The sequence below is a fragment of the Rhinatrema bivittatum genome, chromosome 4 (genome assembly GCF_901001135.1).
Source record: "Rhinatrema bivittatum chromosome 4, aRhiBiv1.1, whole genome shotgun sequence".
NCBI classification, from domain to species: Eukaryota; Metazoa; Chordata; class Amphibia; order Gymnophiona; family Rhinatrematidae; genus Rhinatrema; species Rhinatrema bivittatum.
Window position 1 is genome coordinate 221,571,576 of NC_042618.1, and position 19,317 is coordinate 221,590,892.

Genomic DNA, 19,317 nt, shown 5'->3' on the forward strand with positions numbered 1-19,317 from the left:
GACTCAAGCGGCGCCTTTCAAAAGCCATGCCGCAAGACAAAAGCACTCTACTTCCTCCAAACAGACAGGGCCCTGATGCAGTAGGTCTGGAAGATGTGGAAACCGCAGAGGTCCCGCTCGCACTAGGTTGAGAAGGTCCGCAAACCAAGGACGTCTTGGCCACTCTGGAGCTACCAAAATTACCTCCATTGGATGAAGCTCTATGCGCCGAAGTACCTTGCTGATCAGTGACCAAGGCAGAAAGACGTAGAGCAGGATCCCGGTGGGCCAGGGAAGCACGAGTGCATCTACCCATTCTACCACCATCTATCTGCGCCTTCCGTAGAACCGTGGGGCTTTGGCATTCTCAAACATCGACATGAGGTCCATGCTGAGTGTGCCCCATTCCTCGCAGATGATCTGAAAAGCCACGTCCCGAGGTCCGGGGTATCCCACTCCCGGAACAACAAGTCTGTAGCTGAAAAATGAAAGGGAAAGGCGGTTGCTGGACCTATCAGGCCCAACAAAACAGGATCCATAGTACCTAATTTTGACTCCTCAGGAGAACTCTCAATGCCCAATTCCGCCAGGATAGCAGGAATAAGGGGACCAAGCTCGTCCTTACAAAACAGGCGAACCACTTTGGGGTCATCCCCCTCCGCGGCCTGCGAGTCTCTTACTGCCCAGAAGTATCCGTATCCTGCTGAGGAACCCCAGTACAAAGAGAACGCTTAGGCAGAGACGGTCTCTTCTCACCTCGATGTCTAGCACATTTCCTGGCGTGAGACCTGGTCCCCCCAGTGGCGACTTTTTCTCCCGTGTGCCTCTTGCCTGACTTTCATGCTTTAAACGCCTTATGAAGTAATAAGGCAAACTCAGACAAAAAAGAGTAAGAGGGGGAGGAGTCCGAGACCTCCTCAGGGTCATCCTCAGTAGCAGGGGAATCAGGCTGCAAGGGCTCCCTATCAGCAGGAAACCTCCGCTGAGGAGAAAGATGAGGTGGTAGCAACTCCTCCCCCATGACTGCCTGAGTTGCAGACCTGAATGACTGCAAGATGGCCTCCGTTCCTGCGCTGAGCGGAAACAGATCGATTCCAGCCTGCCCAGGATCAGCTGCAGACCTAGCATTTGTTATATTTTTAACTTTTGGTCCGCCGGTGGAACCCCCCCCCCCCCCCGGCAAACATGCCGAACAAATTCCCTCATGCGAGAAACGTATGCGGGCCGAGCCGCACGTGCAGCACGAGGCGGCCCGCGGCATCGGGAAAGAGAAAGAAAACACCAACAACAAGAAAAGCAACCAAAAAATGACCCCCCCCCCCCCCCCCCCCGTGCTCGAAATGCGGCGAAAATACAGGGAAAACAAAAGTAAAAATCAAAACTTAGAATTTTTTTTCCCAACCTTTCCCGGCAGTGGTCCAATGTGCTGATCCACAGGGTGGAGTGAGCAGGGCTCCCCAGTATCGCACCCGAGCTGCCACAAAAGAATATGAGGGTCCTCAACTCTGGCTTGCAGCTGCCTCAATAACAGCAGGGGATGGCCCTCTCAGGAACTATCGACCCTCTGGGAAGCTGACCAGACTGCTCCTGCTTAATAAACCTAAGCTTCTTTTTTTTAAAACTAGCAAAGTGTAGGAAATCAACAAATTACATAGATCCCCTAACTATGACTAACTTTCCTAAGAAAAACTATTCTCACAGACCAGACTGTAGGTTTTGCACCCCCACTATCTGCTGGAGACAGATGAATACTGCCGGACTGTAAGTGGCACCATCCTATGTAAGGCGGAGTTTGTTTTAAAAACATCTCCATCTCCATCTGCTGGGGGGGCAAAACCCAGGAGTCTGGATTGATCCGGGTACGTACAGGGAAAGCGCCATTAGCCGCTGTCTTGAGGAAGCGTGCGCTGGCCAGCTGTCGGTGTTGCAAGCAGCCTCTCACCTTCGATGCGGCCTGGAGGCCATTGCTGCCATGTATGCTTCACCTCCGTAGCGGGTGCCTGGAGGCCACCGCTGCCAACACTGCCTCTCCTCACGGCCTCGAAGCTGCCGCCGAAGCCATCTCTTGCAGCGGACAGAGGCACCGCCGTTGGATCTTCCTGCTGCAGAGAGCTGCCGCTATCGACTCTCCTCTTCGTGGCCCGGAGGCTGCCGCTGCTCGCTGCCACAGCAGGGAGCTGCCACTAACCAGGCCTTCCATGCGGCCTGGGAGCCACTGTCATTCTTTTCATGCGGCCTGGAGACCGCCACTGAACACCGTCATCTCTTCGCGGCAAGGCCGCCATCAGCTTTCCTCTTCCTTGGCCCGGAGGTCACCCCGAAGCTCTTTTTCCGTGCCTCGGAGATCACCATCGACCAGGTCCTCTTCCGTGGCCTGGAGGTTGCTCCGGAGCTCCTCTTCTTGTGGCCTGGAGGCCGCCATCAATCTTCTGTTCTTTGCGGCAGGGAGCCGCCGACATGGGGCCTGCTTCCTCCTTCGCAGCAGGACGTTGCTCTCCAAGGTCCTGCCTCTTCTTTAAGCATGCAGCCGCGCCTCCTTTCTTCTTTTAAAGGGCCAGCAGTGGGCAGTCCTTCTGAGCTTCTCCTGCTGAAGTACTCTAGGCGTTTCCTCTTCAGCCCTATAAAGAGGGCCTTCCTTCATTCCATCGTTGCCTTCGCAAAGAGTTAGTCATGGAGCTGGACTGCTCCTGGATCTTCAGTTCCAGCTCTTCGTTCCAAGAGTTCTCCGTGATCCTTCCTCGCTTCTTCAAGGCACTCTGTTCTTCTTTGGTTCTCCTTGTCTTCGTCCATTGTTCCTGAACCTTCATCTTCGCTCCATGTCCTGGTCTCTCGTCGGATCCCATTTCGTTTCTAGATGTCCAGCTCTCCTTGTCTCTGGATGTCCCGACGTCCCCTTGTCTCTGGATGTTCCGATGTCTCTGTCCTCTGATGTCTTCGTCCGTCGCTCCTGAGGTCCTCCTCTCTAGAGGTCCCTGATGCCCAGATGTCCAGATGCCTTGCTGTCCTGGTGTCCCGAGGTACCGGTGTCCTGTTATATCTGTTGTCCTATGCGCCAGTCCTGATGTTTCAGAGTTCCAAGTCCAGACCCTGATGTTCCAAGTCCTGAAGTACCGTCAGTCCCTAGCTCCGGGTACAGCTTTGCCTCACCCTGGACCTCGTCTCCAGCTGACCTTTCCTGGGAGTAAATCCGTATCTATCCGGTGTCCATGCCTGGTGGCTGGAGCCCTCTTCCGGTTGGATCTGTCTTCGAGCACTGTCCGGATTCCTCCTTCGTCCTGAGCCTCAGTCCTGTGCATGTCCCACTCTCCGCGTTTTCCGCGACCAGCTTCTTCAGGTTGTATAGGGCGTGTAGTGGGACAGGGTGGTTTGAGACCAGCCCACATTGGCTGTGTAGGGCGCCCTGAGGGGCAGTGCCTGTCTAAGTCTCCAAGTATCCAAGTTCCAAGCTTTCTCGTCCCGTCCGAGTTCCAAGTTCCAAGTGGTCTCAACCAAGTTCCACGACTCCTCATCTCGTCTCATCCGAGTTCTAGTTCCAAGCCCTCGTCTAAGTCCTTCCAAGTTCCAAGCCCTCGTCTGAGTCCTTCCAAGTTCCAAGCCCTCGTCTGAGTAACCGGAATCCTCACCTCAGTCTATGTCTGATTTCCATTCAAGTCTGAGCATCTTGCACCTGAGTTCCAAGTGTCCTCGTCTCGTCTGAGTTCCAAGCTCCAAGTGTCCTCATCTCGTCTGAGTCCCAAGTAACCTCGCCTTGTTCAAGTCTTCTAGATAGTCCAAGTCCGAGGTCCCGTCTTGTTCCTAGTTCCAGTACCATCGCCTATCCTTGACCTCTGTCCGTCCTGCTGCATCTGCCGCTCCCTAATGGCAGGTCCAAAAGGGCTATCGAGTGGCCGAAGGGCTACCCCAGAGACCAGCATTGCGTTGCTGGGTCTCTACCAGTGCGTGCAGGTTCGGCAGAGGTTAGGGCTCCGGTGGTCAGCCTGTTCCACCCATACTTGGACACGTCTTGCCTGCCGTGGCGCTTCCACAGAGCTCCTCTCTGCAGCTGCATCGTGGTCCAAGGGCACACATCTCCCCGGAATCGGGATCGCTCCCTAGCGCTCCCACAACAGTCGGTGCGCAGAGTCTACTGCTGCTCTGAAGGATTAGTTACGTAAAAAAAATTCTAATAGCTAGGAAGGGGTTAGGGGTCAGGAAGGAGGGGGAAAAAGTAGGAAGGTTAGTTAGGGGTATAGGGAATTGGGGAAGCCCTCCTCGTGTCGCCACACGTTGCTCTGTAAAATTCCACCCCTGTGCTCGTGAGTCTTGGGCTGCCCGCACATGTGCAAGCGGCCATCAGATTTTATAGCATGCGTGCGCCAGCATGCGCATGTTATAAAATCGGCATGTCCATGTGGATGTGCGCATTTTTAAAAAAATCTACCTTTAAGCCATCCTGCCAGTTGAGAAAAAGCAGTTGCCTCAGGTGAGTGGGTGAGTGTATTTTAAAAACCTTGCATCTGATTAAATGTATACATAGAGCATACCTCATAAGGATTATTCAAAATTGTATGTGAAAAAATAGCACTTTGTATAACTGTCAAACAATACTTCTGTAGAAAACTACAATATTTTAACTTTTCAAGGACAGAAAAGTCATATACAATTGACCTCTAGTTCTGTATGACCTTTTTCCTCATTTTATGTTCTTCTCCTTTGCACAGATGATTTTCCAGGTGATTTTAGGTGCCTTTGCTGGTAAATGGCTGGGAAAAGAACCTTCAAGGTTGACCATTTTGATTCTGTTCTTGCACTAGGAGGGTCAGTATGGCAGTAACTGTCCTCCCTCCATCTGAGCCTAAAGCATATTAGTTTGATAACATTTTCCTCACGTCTACAACCAAGGGACCTACGTCATTGCATTTACAATCACATCTATATATTTGATATCTATTTCTAATATTAATAAATTGGGAATTTTAAAAAGTAGTGAGTATCAAACTACAAGCACTGAAAGTATTCAATAAACAAAAATTTTCAACACAATTCAGATGAATTAATATCTTTTTGTACTCACCTGGATGACTTAATATTTTGTCCCACATCCCTCAGTTCTGCATTGATCACACGTTCTTCACTTTTTTTGGTCAAAGTTGATGAAGCCATACATTTAGCCAAATCCATACTAAAAACTGAGGAAGCTACGGTTAGATCCTGACAAATGACGGCAAATCATTAATAATCTAAGTGTAACACTCAAACCTTCTTAGCTTTACAAGAGCCTTAGTAAAAGCTTTTTTTGCATAAACACAGAATGGGAAAAAAAAGTCTTTATAAATCAGGCCCTAAGTATGCTCTCTAAAAGGAAATGAAAAGTATGCTATACATTCCAGATCTCTAAAAACAATGTACTATTTTTCTGTGTATGGGCTTCAAATAATTCTGTAGTGATATTTTAGGATCATCCAATCACCAGTACTACACTACCTTTGTGTATCTAGTTAACAGTGATATAATTTAAATTGTGAAATTATAAAATTATACAATCAGCCTTTTTATATTAAGGCATTGTGCAAAATTGTTTTATGCTGGCTTGTTTTGCACGCCAATATTAGATGTGTTTGTTAGCACGCAAATAAATGATGACTTTTGAAACAGGCGATTTTTTCGCCGAAACATTAGCCAATGTTAGGAGTACAAAAATTGTGATTTCACATTGATTTGGAACTCTCTAAGGTAAGTAGAAGCATTTTTGCTTGATCCCTATTTGATGTGCTGAGGGTTTTCAAGTTGTGTTTTCATTTTTATGTTAGTTCTACCTACTTTCATATAAGTGAAAAATTTCTTTATATTAAATTTTTTATATTTAAATTTTGGGTAAATTAAGATTGGTTAGGATTGGATACATTAAGATAGTAGAGTGGTAAGTGATGGAATCTTGGTGCTGTTGTCTGAGAAGTGCTTGAGGCCCATTGTGCAGTGGGAGGCAGTAGATTGCATCTTTGTGCATCTCTTCTGATACAGTCTCCAGTATTTTTTTATTTTGGTTAAATGATTAGAAATTTTGTTGCAACATATTTAGTTGTTGCCTCTCTTTCCTAGGGTTATTTTTCTGATTGACTTTGTAACATAGTATTTCCAAGTAGATATTGGTTTGGTACAAACAACATTAGCAAGCAAAGTTATAGCATGGAAAGTCACATGTCATTCTGTCATTATGGTATTACATGGCATAAAGAGCACTGTTTGATCTGAGTACTGGTCATCTTTCTACATCAAAGAGATACTATGTTTTGTCTTTTTTTTTTTAATTCTTTCTTTTCATCCTTTTTAGCTTGTAGAGGTTTCTGCTGCCCCTGGCCTTCTCCTGGAGGACTGTCCAGACAGTACCACTAGCCCATAACAGCCACAGGAGTGGAGAGAGACACAGTTATGATTCTGCTTGTCCATGCAGCCTCCCAGCCACCAGAGGTCCTCCAGGAGTTGCTCCTACACTCTTTCCAGCTTTAGTCTCGATAACCTCATGACTCAGCTAAACCCTGCCTGTTTATTTAGCCCTGTCTCCATCTAGACTCAGGGCCTTGTCATTGAGTCTCCTTGGCTCCTTGCTTGCCCCCCCCCCCCCCCCCCCCCCCCCCCCCCCCCACCCAATCCCTGTATACCTTGTGGCTCTCCACAGCTTCCTGCCTTGTGGCTTTCCAAAGCCTTCCCTTCTCTGTATACCTTGTGGCTTCCCCAAGCCTTCTGTCTTGAGCTTGCTCTCTATCCTTCTGTCCCAAGCTTGCCAGTATTAGTAACCTCTGTCTTGTTCCACTGTTCCAGTGTTCTCTCCAGACTTTGGTTCCTGCCTGAGCTCCAGACCCACCGGACGTCAGCCTCCAGCCTTGCAGCCTGTCTCTCGAGTTCACTCTGCCCTCTGTCTCCAGTCCTGCCTGACATCAGCATACAGCCCTGCAGCTTGTCTCTCCAGTCCTGCCTGATATCAGCCTACAGCCCTGCAGCTTGCCTTTTCAGTCCTGCCTGTCACCAGTCTGCATTCCCTGGCCTTTTCAGCTTCACCTGAGTTCGTTCCCCTCCACTCCGAATTCCAGTCCAGCATTAGCCTTACTTCTCCACCCTTGTTTAAGTTCTGTCGGCCACCAGAACCTAAGGGCTCAACCTGCAGGGAAGGTGGCTGGTATAGGCCGAAGATCCCCTAGTCTAGTCTGCCACCAGAGTCCTGGACTGTTCCTAGGTGTCCCTAGCTGGGTCCACAATTCTAACAGAATGACAAGGCCATACCTTCCCCACGGCATTGGTTCCGGGACTCACCTTCTGTCCGATAAGCTCAGTAAAAATTTTATTCCCTGAGTTTGCAAGCTCTGCCAAGGACTTACCCCACCAGTGTTTTTCAGGTGTTGGGAATGTGGGTTTCCAAATCCTGCCATGTGGGATGGTGAGTAGTGCACTTGTGCAAATCCCACTTTCCAACAGACTTGTATGGACTGCGGAGTACATAAATTGACTTTTGAAAAAAAAAATTCTGTATTAAAATGTCCTGAGGTTTCCTTCCCCTGCAACAAGGGGCAAAAACCAAAATCAATAAAACCTGTGCCTAGACAGACTTCTGTTAACTCTGATTTACAACCATGTAATGTTCCTAGCAGAAAGGCAACAAAAGAGGAATGTTGTAACCCAGGAGAACAAGTGTCTGTTGTGTCAGAGAAACCTTGTTTGTCTTCTGCATTTAGAAACAGAGCAAAACCCTCACAAGAAAAAATAGTGCCCAGTATGCTGCCTTCTGCCTCTGATTACTGGGAATGTAAAGAATGTAAATGGCTGAATCTCACTTCCCTAGGTAGTGCATTATGAGCATGATGCTCAGAAAACGTACTGACAAAACACCAGTCTTAAACACTTCTGTAGGAGATATGTTTCAGCAGAGCCCACAAACACAGGGAAACTAAAGTCAAACTGAAAGAGTATTTGCTTTATTGGAGGACCTTGATGTTTCTGCTAGCACCTTACAATGAAAGGTTTAACTCTGTCTCAGTTTCCATTCTAATTTCAGAGTCTGTTCTGTCTAGTTCCTTGCAGCTCTAAGAGGGATGCAGTCAAGCCCAGGTACCCCAGGAAGGGTGCAGCTCCAGCCCAGACCAACCGCCCCAGGAGGGGTGCAGCTGCAGCCCAGTTCCGGGGGAAGGGGCACTTAAGATGGGGGGGTATTGTTATGATTCTGCGTGTCCATGCAGCCTCCCAGCCACCAGAGGTCCTCCAGGAGCTGCTCCTACACTCTTTCCAGCTTTAGTCTCGATGACCTTATGACTCAGCGAATCCCTGTCTATTTAGCCCTGACTCCATCTAGACTCAGGGTCTCGTCATTGAGTCTCCTCGGTTCCTTGCTTGGACCCCCATCTCTGTATACCTTGTGGCTCGCCGCAGCCTTGTGGCTTCCCAAAGTCTTCTTGTCTCTGTTTACCTTGTGGCTCTCCACAGCCTTCTGCCTTGTGGTTTTCCAAAGCCTTCTTGTCGCTGTATAACTTGAGGCTGTTTGCAGTCTTCTGCCTTGTAGCTTTCCAAAGCCTTCCCTTCTCTGTATACCTTGTGGCTCTCCACAGCTTGCTCTCTAAACTTCTGTCCCAAGCTTGCCAGTATTTTTAACCTTTGAATTGTTTCACTGTTCCAGTGTCCCTCCCCAGGCCTTGGTTCCTGCCTGAGCTCCAGACCCACCAGTCATCGGCCTCCAGCCCCGCAGCCTGCCTTTCAAGCCCATCCTAGCTTCTGTCTCCAGTCTTGCCTGACATCAGCCTCCAGCCCCGCAGCCTGCCTTTCAAGCCCATCCTAGCTTCTGTCTCCAGTCTTGCCTGACATCAGCCCTGCAGCTTGCCCTTTCAGTTCTGCCTGATTGTCTCCAGCTCAGAAGTCTGCATTCCCTGGCCTGTTCAGCTTCACTTGAGTTTGTTCCCCTCCACTCCGGATTCCAGTCCAGCATTAGCCTTAGGTCTCCACCCTTGTTTAAGTCCTGCTGGCCACAAGAACCCAAGGGCTCAACCTGTGAGGAAGGTGGCTGGTATAGGCCGAAGATCCCTTAGTCTAGTCTGCCTCTGGAGTCCTGGACTGTTCCCTTAGGGGTCCCCCAGCTGGGCCCACAACTCTAACAAGGCACAACCTTAATGCTGCTAATCAGTTGGCAAGGACTGCCACTATAGCAAAGGCCACCTTCCCTCCTCCCTGGGCCGGTGCACATTGTTTTTTTGGCACCCTCAGGCTCAATCAGTCCTGTCAGATAGGAAGTCTGAACCTAGAACCCGCACATGGTAGTACAGTAGGCTGCAGTTTGACCACAGAGTCAACCATTTATGAGTTTTCAAGCAGATGAATATGTACTAAGACTGCAGAATCTTGCACATACCCTTTAACAACACATTAATTTATTGCTAAGAAATCATTATGTGGGAATGCAATAGCACATTTTCTCACTAACATGAGAAACTTTGCCATATGCAATTATCAGTAAAAAGTGAAAGATTTTAGGTTTCCATCTGGGAGATCAATAGGATACTGTTACCAGTCAAGATAAGATTCATTCATTTTCTCTTACTACAATCTGCTGATACTAGCTGATTGGATAAATATCAAGTTTTGTTTAGTCTTAATAGTAACAGAGTTTTCTTAATGTCAGATTCCTCTCACCGATTCTTCATGTTATAGCAGAGGTGGGCAAGCTTTTCAACTTGGGGATGACATTGGAAGCCCTTCTGGAGATCTGATGGGCCAGCAGTAACATCATTTATCACCTTCAGCCGGCTGTGATATGCTCTATGGACTGGGACAGGACGTACCGTCCAGGTGATGCCAAATCTGGAAGTGGCCTGTGGGCCATAGTTTGCCCACTTCTGCTTTATAATCTATCACACATACAAAACAATAAAGGATATGTGAAAAGAAATGAGAGAAGGGGCATACACAAGATCTTATGTACCTTATTGAGTTTAAGATGATCTCTTGGAATGTCCTCAATGAATTCTTTATAAATTTTCCTGAGTTTGCTTCCTAAGAAAAGATTTCTGTCCAGATCTTTCACAGCAGTGGCATCAACCTGTGATAAATTATGCAAAATTTCTGAGATGTCATGCTTATTCATCACATTGAGGTTGTGGTTTCTATTATAATTTAATTTAATTTAAGTAAGAGTTAATTTAGCTTATCCTTTTCTGGGTGTTGAGAAATACAGTAAGTAATCACAACCCCAACATGGTGCCTGTAACCTCTTCTTGGCAGAATACTGCAGAGGTGTGCCATTGCTTTCTGCAGCTCACTTTGCCTGGTCTTCCCCGGTGGTCCCCCAGTCCTGACCTTCCTTAGTGTCTGAGATCTAACAAGCACAGGAGCTCTCAAAACAGCATTGCTGGCAGCTGATCTAAGAATATAGCTTAAAAAAAATGAACTATCATTACTAATAAATTTAAGTTATTTACAGCACATTTTGACTAAGAGACATGCACATTCATTTTATCTCCAGCTGAGAAATCAACAGTTCTTTTGTTGAAAAATAAATTGAGAAATCAGCATATAAGAGATTGATAATTCTAAGAGTTTCTAAGAAAGACACTGTAAAGTAAAATTTTCCTTTTTAAAGTATTTGTTATGAACCCTGCCCGCGGGCTTCCCCGCGAGCAGGCACTCACCATTTGTTGCTTTCTTCACCCGACGTGGCATGGACGCCACCGTCTGGCCTGCCCACGCGGCCGGAGCCGCGGACTTTCCATCTCTCCTGCATCCCGGAAGCCGCCCTGGGGTCTTGTCTTCGCCGCGGCAGGAGCCGTGGACTTCACTTGACCATCTTCGCACCTGGGAGCTGCCACCAGCATCCTTGTGATCTTCGCGGCTTGGAGCCCGCATCCCCGGGCTCGAGTGGTGGCTGGAGCCGCCCCCGAGGCCTCCAGCAGCGGCTGGAGCCGCTGCCGTCTTCGAGGCCTGCCTTCCAGGCCAGCCCTACCTCTGTATGCAATGACGCTGTGCAGGCCGCTGTCCACGGTCCTGCACAGCCCTGCTTCCTGCTCCTTAGGTGCCGGCGCGTGCCTCTCTGCAAGATTTAAAGGGCCAGGCACAGGAAGTGTGCTGGCCCCACCTAGGGAGTGGACTTCCTGCCCAGCCCTATAAAAGGGCTGCTCCATCATTCAGTCTTCGCCTTGCATTGGAGTTGCTTCACTCTGGAGGCTCCTGCCTGCCAGAGCTCTGTCAGGTCTTCCTTGTCTTCTCCATGGAGTTCTTGTTGTTTCGTCTCGTCATGCCAAGTCATGTTCGTGCCTGAGGTCCCCGTCCAGGTGTCCTGGTGTCTTGTTTTGATCCTCCGCTTCCTATTGTTCCTGATTCCTCGATGTTCTGCCCTTTGCTGTTTCCTCAATGCTCCTGAGCCTTTTGGTCCTGTAGACCTGGGGTCCCTCGGATGATGTCTTTCCCGAGTGTGGACTAGCCTACAGGTGGACTGGTGTCCTGTGCTCTTGAGCCGTCATGTCCTGCCAGCCAATGGTGGAGCTTCGGACGGCATCGGCTCCGTCGTTGGAGTTCTGCTTCGACTGGATCCTTCCCTGCACTTGTCCTGCTCCCAGCGTGGTCCGTGACCAGCCTCCTCGGGCTGTGTAGGGCACACAGTGGGACAGGGTGGTCCGCGACTCAGTCCCGCGGGTGGGCTGAGTAGGGCACCCTGAGAGACAGTGCCAATGTCCTTCGCCCAGCTTCTCGTCTCGTCTGGACTTTGTCAGTTCCTTGTCTCGTCCTGGATGCCGTGCATCACTCTTGGTATCATGTCTTGTTCCTGATGTCGTCGCATCGACCCTGGTCCGGGATGCCGTCGCATCGACCACTGGTCCGTGATGTTTTTGCATCAGCTTTGGTATCAAGTCTTCGTCCGCGATGCTGTTGCATCGATCCTGCTGTCATGTCTTCGTGTCAGGGCCCGTCTGCCCTCAACCTCAGGCCAGGCCTGCTGCTCCATGCTGTTCCATGCAGCAGGTCCGAAAGGGCTCGGAGTGGTCAGAGGACCATTCACATTCCAACATCATCTGTTGTTGGCCATGGGAGCTTGCCGGCCTGGCAGAGAGTAAGACCATCAGCCATGGTGGATCACACCGTCAACCCTCTTTTCGGTCCTGGATCCATCTGGGGTCGGCCTGAGGTCCAAGGGCACACAAAAACACCTGCCATGTAACAGAATGCAAGGCCTTTCGAGACCCCTTACGTAACAGTATTATTTGTATACAAATTTCTATATTGAAATTTCAACAATCCTTTGAAAAACATTCATTGCAATAAATAATAAACTGTACTTTTTTACTATATGTTTACATAGTTCTATGGAAGAACACCACTGTACCAAAAATATATTAGAATTATGAAAATCTGAGTAAACCCTCTGAAGTACAGTCCTTTGGAAAGGTTTACACACCCCTGGCCAAACTGTATGTTTCAATGAAAAGAAGCTGATTTAACTTATACAAAGTATACAGTTACATATGACATGTTTCTGTAATTTTAATGCAAAAGGAAACTTCGGTTTTTGTCTGATAATTTCATTTTCTTGAAACCAGTCAGACAGTCCAGACAAGTGGGTTACTGACCCCCAACCAGTAGATGGAGACCTAGATTAACAGGCTAGCTGACATCACCCTTATATGCATCCATGCTGACCTCAGCCTGTCAGTATTAGCTGTTACAAGCTAACTGTGGAAACTAATACTCCAGTTTCATATCAGCAAAATGTTACTTTCATTTTCTTTTTTTAACCAAGTCTTAGAAAACTTTACCCAGAAATAGGAAAAACAGAAAACATATTTACAGGTGTATAATGTACCTAACTGTAGTACCTGATTGTGAATATCTTCTCTTCAGATACTGTGACTGATAAAAATAGAAACAAGTTTGGCAGCACATGGAAGGTCCTGGACTGGTCTGACTGGCTTCAAGGAAAGAAACTTATCAGGTAAGAAATAACTTCTCCTTCCTCTTCAGCCAGACAGACCAGTCCAGATAAATGGGATGCATTCAAGCTACTCCTCAACAGGGTGGGCCACTGCCAAATCCGCTCTCAGTGGCAAAGGACTCGTCCTGTCTGGCCCTTTCATCCAAACAATAATGCTTAGATAAAGAATGTAGAGAGGACCAAGTTGCAGCTTTGCAAATGTCAAGTAGAGAAACCAATTGCAGCTCTGCCCAGGAAGCTGCCTGAGCCCTAATGCAATGGACCCTAACTTGTTTAGGCAAGGACTTAGCACTATCCACATAAGCTGCCGTAATGATTTCCTTATTTCAATGAGTGATCAATGCTTCAGATGCAGCCTCACCTTTGCAAACTCCACCAAACAAGAAAAAGAGATGACCTGATTTTCTGAAGGCCTTTGTAACCTTGAGATACGGCACAAGCACTATTCTTATGTCTAAACAGTGCAGTAACCAGTAATTTGCTTCATCTATATGTTTATTAAATGAAGGCAAATGGGCTGATTCAAATGAAAGATGGAAATTACTTTTGAAAGAAAGGAAGGTAGCACATGAATCCAGACCATAACTTTAGAGATTTCCAAAAAGGGTTCCCTGCAAGGTAATGCCTGCAGCTCTGAGATCCTTCTGGTTGAACAAATTGCCACCAGAACCACCACCTTCAGCAAAATTTCCCTAATAAGCTCAAACTATGGACTCATCAAGAAGGTCAAAATTAAATTGAGGTCCCATGATAGAACTGAAGGCCTCCATGGAGGCCGAAGATGCTTCACTCCCCTCAAGAAATGTGACACATCTGGTGAAAGGATAAGGCCTTACCCAAAAATCACCCCTTGTAACACGCTATAGCTGCAAACCTGCACCTTCAAGGAATTAAATGCCAATCCCTTAGACAGCTCTTCCTGCAAAAAATCCCAAACCACTAACACTGACCCCTTCCGGGGACACACTTGTCTATTGGTGCACCATTGTTCAAATACTTTCGAAATCCTGACACATGCCAAGGATGTTGAAGTTTTCCTGGATTTCATAAGAATGTTGACTACATTATGACAATAAACTCTCTTAACTAAACAAGCCCTTTCAAGGACGAGGTTTAAGACAAAACCAATCCGGATCTTTGTGCAGAATCGGACCCTGAGATAGCAACTCTCTTTGTTGAGGGAAGCATTATGGCTTGCTGCTTAACAATTGCACCATGTGCATATATCAAGGAGGCTTTGGTCAATCTGGAGACACCATATTTACTAGACTTGAATGCCTTGATATCATTTGAATTACTCTTCCTATCAAGGGCCATAGATGAAACACATTCAGAAGTGACTCCATCTGCCAATGCTAAACCAGAGCATCCAGACCGGAAGAGTGCATCTCTCTTCCTCAGCTGTAAAAACCAGTCACCTTTGCATTTTCGCAGGTCACCATCAAATCCATCAGTGGCAGGGCCAGTGCAAGGGTATCAGGTGCCATAGGCAAACCTTCTGCCTTGTGCCTCCTCCCCCCCCCCCGGTCCAGGGCCCAGCTCCAACCTCATTCACTTAAGACAGGCCCCCTCTCTTAACACACAGGTTCCTTGTCTCATTCACACACACACCCTTACACAGACTCCCTCCCTTTTTTTGCTAACACCATTGCTCTCTCATACTCACACAATTCCTCTCACTCCTGGCCTGTGAGATTCTGCTTCTCTCACTCCTGGCCTGTGAGATTCTGCTTCTCTCAGCTGTGGGCAGGATGGACGCTGCTTGCGGCCCACCAAGCCTCTACTGCTCTCGACCATGAGTGGGATGGGTTCCACTCATGGCCCCACGTGGCTGCTCTTTGCCATCCCCTAATGGCTGGCGCCCTAGGCAACTGCCTAGTTCCCCTATTGGGACGCGCCAGCCCTGATCAGTGGAACTCCCCACCTGGCTGCTAGTAGATCAAATGCAGTCTGACACAAGAACCACTTTCCTGGATCCACTGCATGCTGACTGAGAATGTCTGATTGATCATTCCATAGTCCTGAAATATGAACTGCGATATTACTTTCAGATTTCTCTCTTCCCAAGAAAGCAGTACTTCCACTCCTGCTACCTGCAGACTTCTGGTGCCGCCTTGATGGTTCATAAAAACATGATTACAGAAAAACACCATATGGCCTATCTAGTCTGCCCCTCTGCCCAATTAATTTAGCTTTATAATCAGAACCATGCAGGATTATTTGGCATTCTAAGCACACCTTTGGTCATACAGCTCCTCTCCCCAACTTACCTATTTGCAGCAGCTTCAGCACAATGCTCCCTCCTATCTGCGGCAATGGCTTAGCACAATGCTCCTTTCTTTGGTATTTGCTTTAGGATGGCACCCTTTTGGGCCTTATTCTGGCGGGATTATGCAGCCCTCAAAATTTTGGCGCTCTAGGTGACTGACTAGTTTGCCTAATGGAAGCTCCAGCCTTGTTTATAATTCCCATCACTCCCTTGGAGATCCCTTGTATTTTCCCATGCTTTTTTAATGTAATATTTGGCTGGCTGCAGGACAGTCCCGCAACTGGCCACACTCACCCCGATGTGAGGTTTTCTCCTTTGCAGCTTGAACACTGTTTCCACACAAGCCCATAGGTACAGGTGCGCACGCTCTCTCCACATTAATAGGCCCTGGGGCGGGAAAGTTCCAGTAGCACTGCCTGATGACATCACGGGAGGCTGCCCATTTAAGCCCAGCCATCTTATTTCTCAGCGCCTCAGCAACAGGTCCCCTAAATTGTTTGCAAAGTGTGTTGCTTTCCTTGTGTTGCTGTGTCTTGCTGTGTCCTGCCTTGTCTTACTCTGTGTCTCCTTGCTTCCTGTTTTGCTCATTGTTATCCTTGTCTTGCTCCCCGTGCCTAGCCTTGCCTGTCTTGCTGGTCCTGTCTGTCCTGGTCTAATTCCTGGCACTGACCTCTGCTATGGACCTGGACTATGCGCTTGCCTGCTGCCTGGTCCTGTACCCTTGCTTTGTACCCTGTTCCTCAGTTTGGACCCAATTACTGTTTGATCGCTGCCAGCCCTGACATCTGCCCATGTCTGAATTCTCTCCCTACCGCTCCTCAGAGACACTTGCCTAAATCATGTTGGCCTCTGGAACTCAAGGGCTCAACCTGTTCAGGTGAAGCTCCTATTCAGTTCCAGTAAGGGTGTGTCCACCAGCTGTCTGCAAGGGCTTAGTAGTTTCGCCTACTAGACTGCATCAACCATGCCACAGCACAAGGGCTCATTATCGTGATACAAAAACAGTATCTGAATTTAAGTTTCAACCACCTTCCTTGAGAGGCCATTACATGCATCAACCACCATCTGTAAAGAAATATTTCCTAAGATTACTCTCGAGTCTATACTCTTATTTATTTAATGTATTTATTTATTTATTTATTTAATTAAGGGTTTTTTATATACCTCGGCACATTTGGAACATCACCTCGGTTTACAGTGGAACATAATGTAGCAGCAGGCTTTATAAAGAAGTACATATACAACAATGTTTGAGAGTACATGGTAACAGTTCAATACATGGTAACAGTGATAAACATAAAATATTTGGTTAATAAATTTATTTATTTTTATTTATTTATTTAGCGTTTTTTATATACCGAGGTATAGCAGAGTTGCCTTCACTCCTATAAATATAAATATAAATTATATAAATTATAAATATACATTATAATTGGGAGCTAACTTGGGTAGAGCATGTAGAAGAATTACTGCGGTCTTATGCTAGGGGAATATATACAATATAACAGTATAGAGAAGGATAGAGGGTTCCTAGTGAAAGGGGGAGAGGGAAAGAGAAAATTGCTTGGGCATAATCATCTCATGACCTGTCATTCAACAGTCACCTTTCAGTTGAAAGAGGCTCACCTCCTGTGCATGGAAACCTTTGAGTGTCTCTATCACTTCTTCCCTATCTCGCCTTTTCTTTAGGGTGTTTGTTTACATCTTTAAGTCTATCCCCATATGCTTTAGAAGACTACTTACCATTTTAGTATTTATTTATTTACACATTTCATATTCAGTGATTCCATAGTATTCAGCGTGGATAACAACAACCCTCTGGACTGACTCCATCCTGTTTATATCTTTTTGAAGGTGTGGTCTCTAGAATTGTGCACAGTATTCCAAATGAGGTCTCACCAGGATAATATCACCTCCCTTTCTCTTTATGCAGCCAAGCATCTTTCTGGTTTTTGCTGTTGCTTTATCCACCTGTTGTGCCACCTTAAGATCATAAGATACAATTGCTCACAGATCCCACTCTTCTTTTGTGCTTAGAATAATTTCATCTCTAATACTGTATCTTTCCCTTGGGTTTCTGCATCCTAAATACATTACTCTGCATTTTTAGCATTAAATCTTAGCTGTCAGACCCTAGATCATTCTTTGAGCTTCACTAGATCCCTTCTCATATTTTCCACAACTTCCTGGCTGGCCACTCTGTTACAGAATTTGGTATCAGCAAAAAGACAAATCTTTCTCAACAATCCTTCTGCTAATCAGTTCAAGGATCAAACCCTGAGGCACACTTCTAGTAACATCCCTCTCTTCAGAGAAAACTCCTTTTACCACTACCCTTTGTCGCCTCCCACTCAGCCATTTTCTAAACCAGTCAGTCACTCTAGGCCAGTGGTTCTCAACCTTTCTAATGCCGTGACCCCGCAATACAGTTCCTCATGTTGCGGTGACCCCTCGCCCCGCCCTCGCCCCGTGAGGGTGGGGTGAGGGCGGGGCTTTGGTCATATGGGGGCGGGGTTATGGATGGGGTTGGATTTTAGTGCACACTTATCATTTAATTATGACATTTATAATGTGAATGTAACTCAACTCACCATAGGTTCTCACATGCATGGCACACTGACCCATGATCGTCACGGGGCTAGATGTAAAAGTACAGTTTGTATCCACAGGAACCCCCCTGACCCACAATAATGGATGTAAAGCAGAATTATGACATTTCCCATACAACTCACCCTACAAAAAAGATATTCTGGTTCTAGTGACATCTCAGTAACAGCAACTCAAACTCCTTCTATTTCCAGGCTCAATAGCCCTACTTATGAAAAGACAGCAGTTTACCACCAATGCATGTCCTCTGAGAAAACACAACAAATAAGACCGATACAAACGCTTACATGCTAGCAAAATATCTCATCTCGGTAACAGACACAGAACCGACCTAACATACTCCCAGGATCTGTAGTAATGCACATAAACTAATCCGCACACAGTTACACCTGTATTATGGAATACACTCAAACAGGAGCAACCCTATCTATGAAAAGGCAACACTACAAATATTAAATCAGGTCCTAAAAACCAATACACCTCTTATTAGGAAAACAGAACTAGCAAGCAGCTATAGATCCCCACACAGAAATAATTGTAAAACTATACTAATAAGCAGAATAAATGTTTCAAAACAGCTATGAACATCCAACAATTAAAAACTCATAAAAACTATTAAACATTCTCCAAACACCAATAAAATATTTCAAAAAAGCAGACATCACACAATTAAAATGGCAGTCAAGAAAAATAAACTTAAAAAGCCACCTTTACTTACCCCCTCCAGCAGCTCTCCTACTCCCCTTCCCTGCAGGCCGTGGCACTCACCAGAAGCAGCAGTAGAAGCTAAGCTCTATACTTATGGTCCTCTTCCTTAGTGCCCATGTCTCTCACACACACACACACCATACCAGTCATGCCCCCATGACCAGTTTCTGTCTCTCACACACCAATCATCTCCCAAACAGTCTTTGGCACACACACACCAGTCACCTTCCTGAACAGTTTCTCTCATGCCATACACACACACACACACAGGCTTCCCACTCCCGTGTTCTACTTACATATACGGGCTTCTCACTCTCATAATCACTTTCTCACACACACACACACCAGTCGCCTTCCTGAACAGTTTCTCTCATGCCATACACACACACACACACAGGCTTCCCACTCCCGTGTTCTACTTACATATATGGGCTTCTTACTCTCATAATCACTTTCTCTGTCTCTCTCTCTCACACACACACACACACACACACACACACACACACTCACTCACTCACCAGTCTCTCACTCCCATGCTTGTTCTCTCCACATGCACAGGCTTCTCATTCCCATAATCACTTTCTCTCTGTTACACACACACCAGTCTCTCTCATTTCCATGCTCACTCTCCACGTGCACAGGCTTCTCATACCCTGAATCACATTCTCTCATATTCACACACACACACCAGTCTTTTTCTCTCACACGCACCATCACCTTACCAAGCAGTCTCTCTCTCTCATGCATGCACACTCACCCAGGTTTCTCACTCCCATGCTTTCTTTCACCCCCACAACACCAGGCTTCTTACGCCCAT

At 46.9% G+C, this 19,317-nt stretch overlaps 1 protein-coding gene across 4 annotated transcripts in view; it reads right to left on the reverse strand.

Moving 5' to 3' along the window:
* The window catches only part of CCDC87 (coiled-coil domain containing 87), a 513,138-nt gene that overhangs the window by 253,372 nt on the left and 240,449 nt on the right, over nucleotides 1–19,317 (reverse strand). For all 4 annotated transcript variants that reach the window (XM_029599749.1, XM_029599748.1, XM_029599751.1 and 1 more), the window contains 2 exons: nucleotides 9,917–10,033; nucleotides 5,033–5,169 (listed from right to left, as the gene is read on the reverse strand). In XM_029599749.1, coding sequence (XP_029455609.1) covers nucleotides 5,033–5,169; nucleotides 9,917–10,033 — 254 coding nt within the window. The remainder of the gene's footprint in view (nucleotides 1–5,032; nucleotides 5,170–9,916; nucleotides 10,034–19,317) is intronic.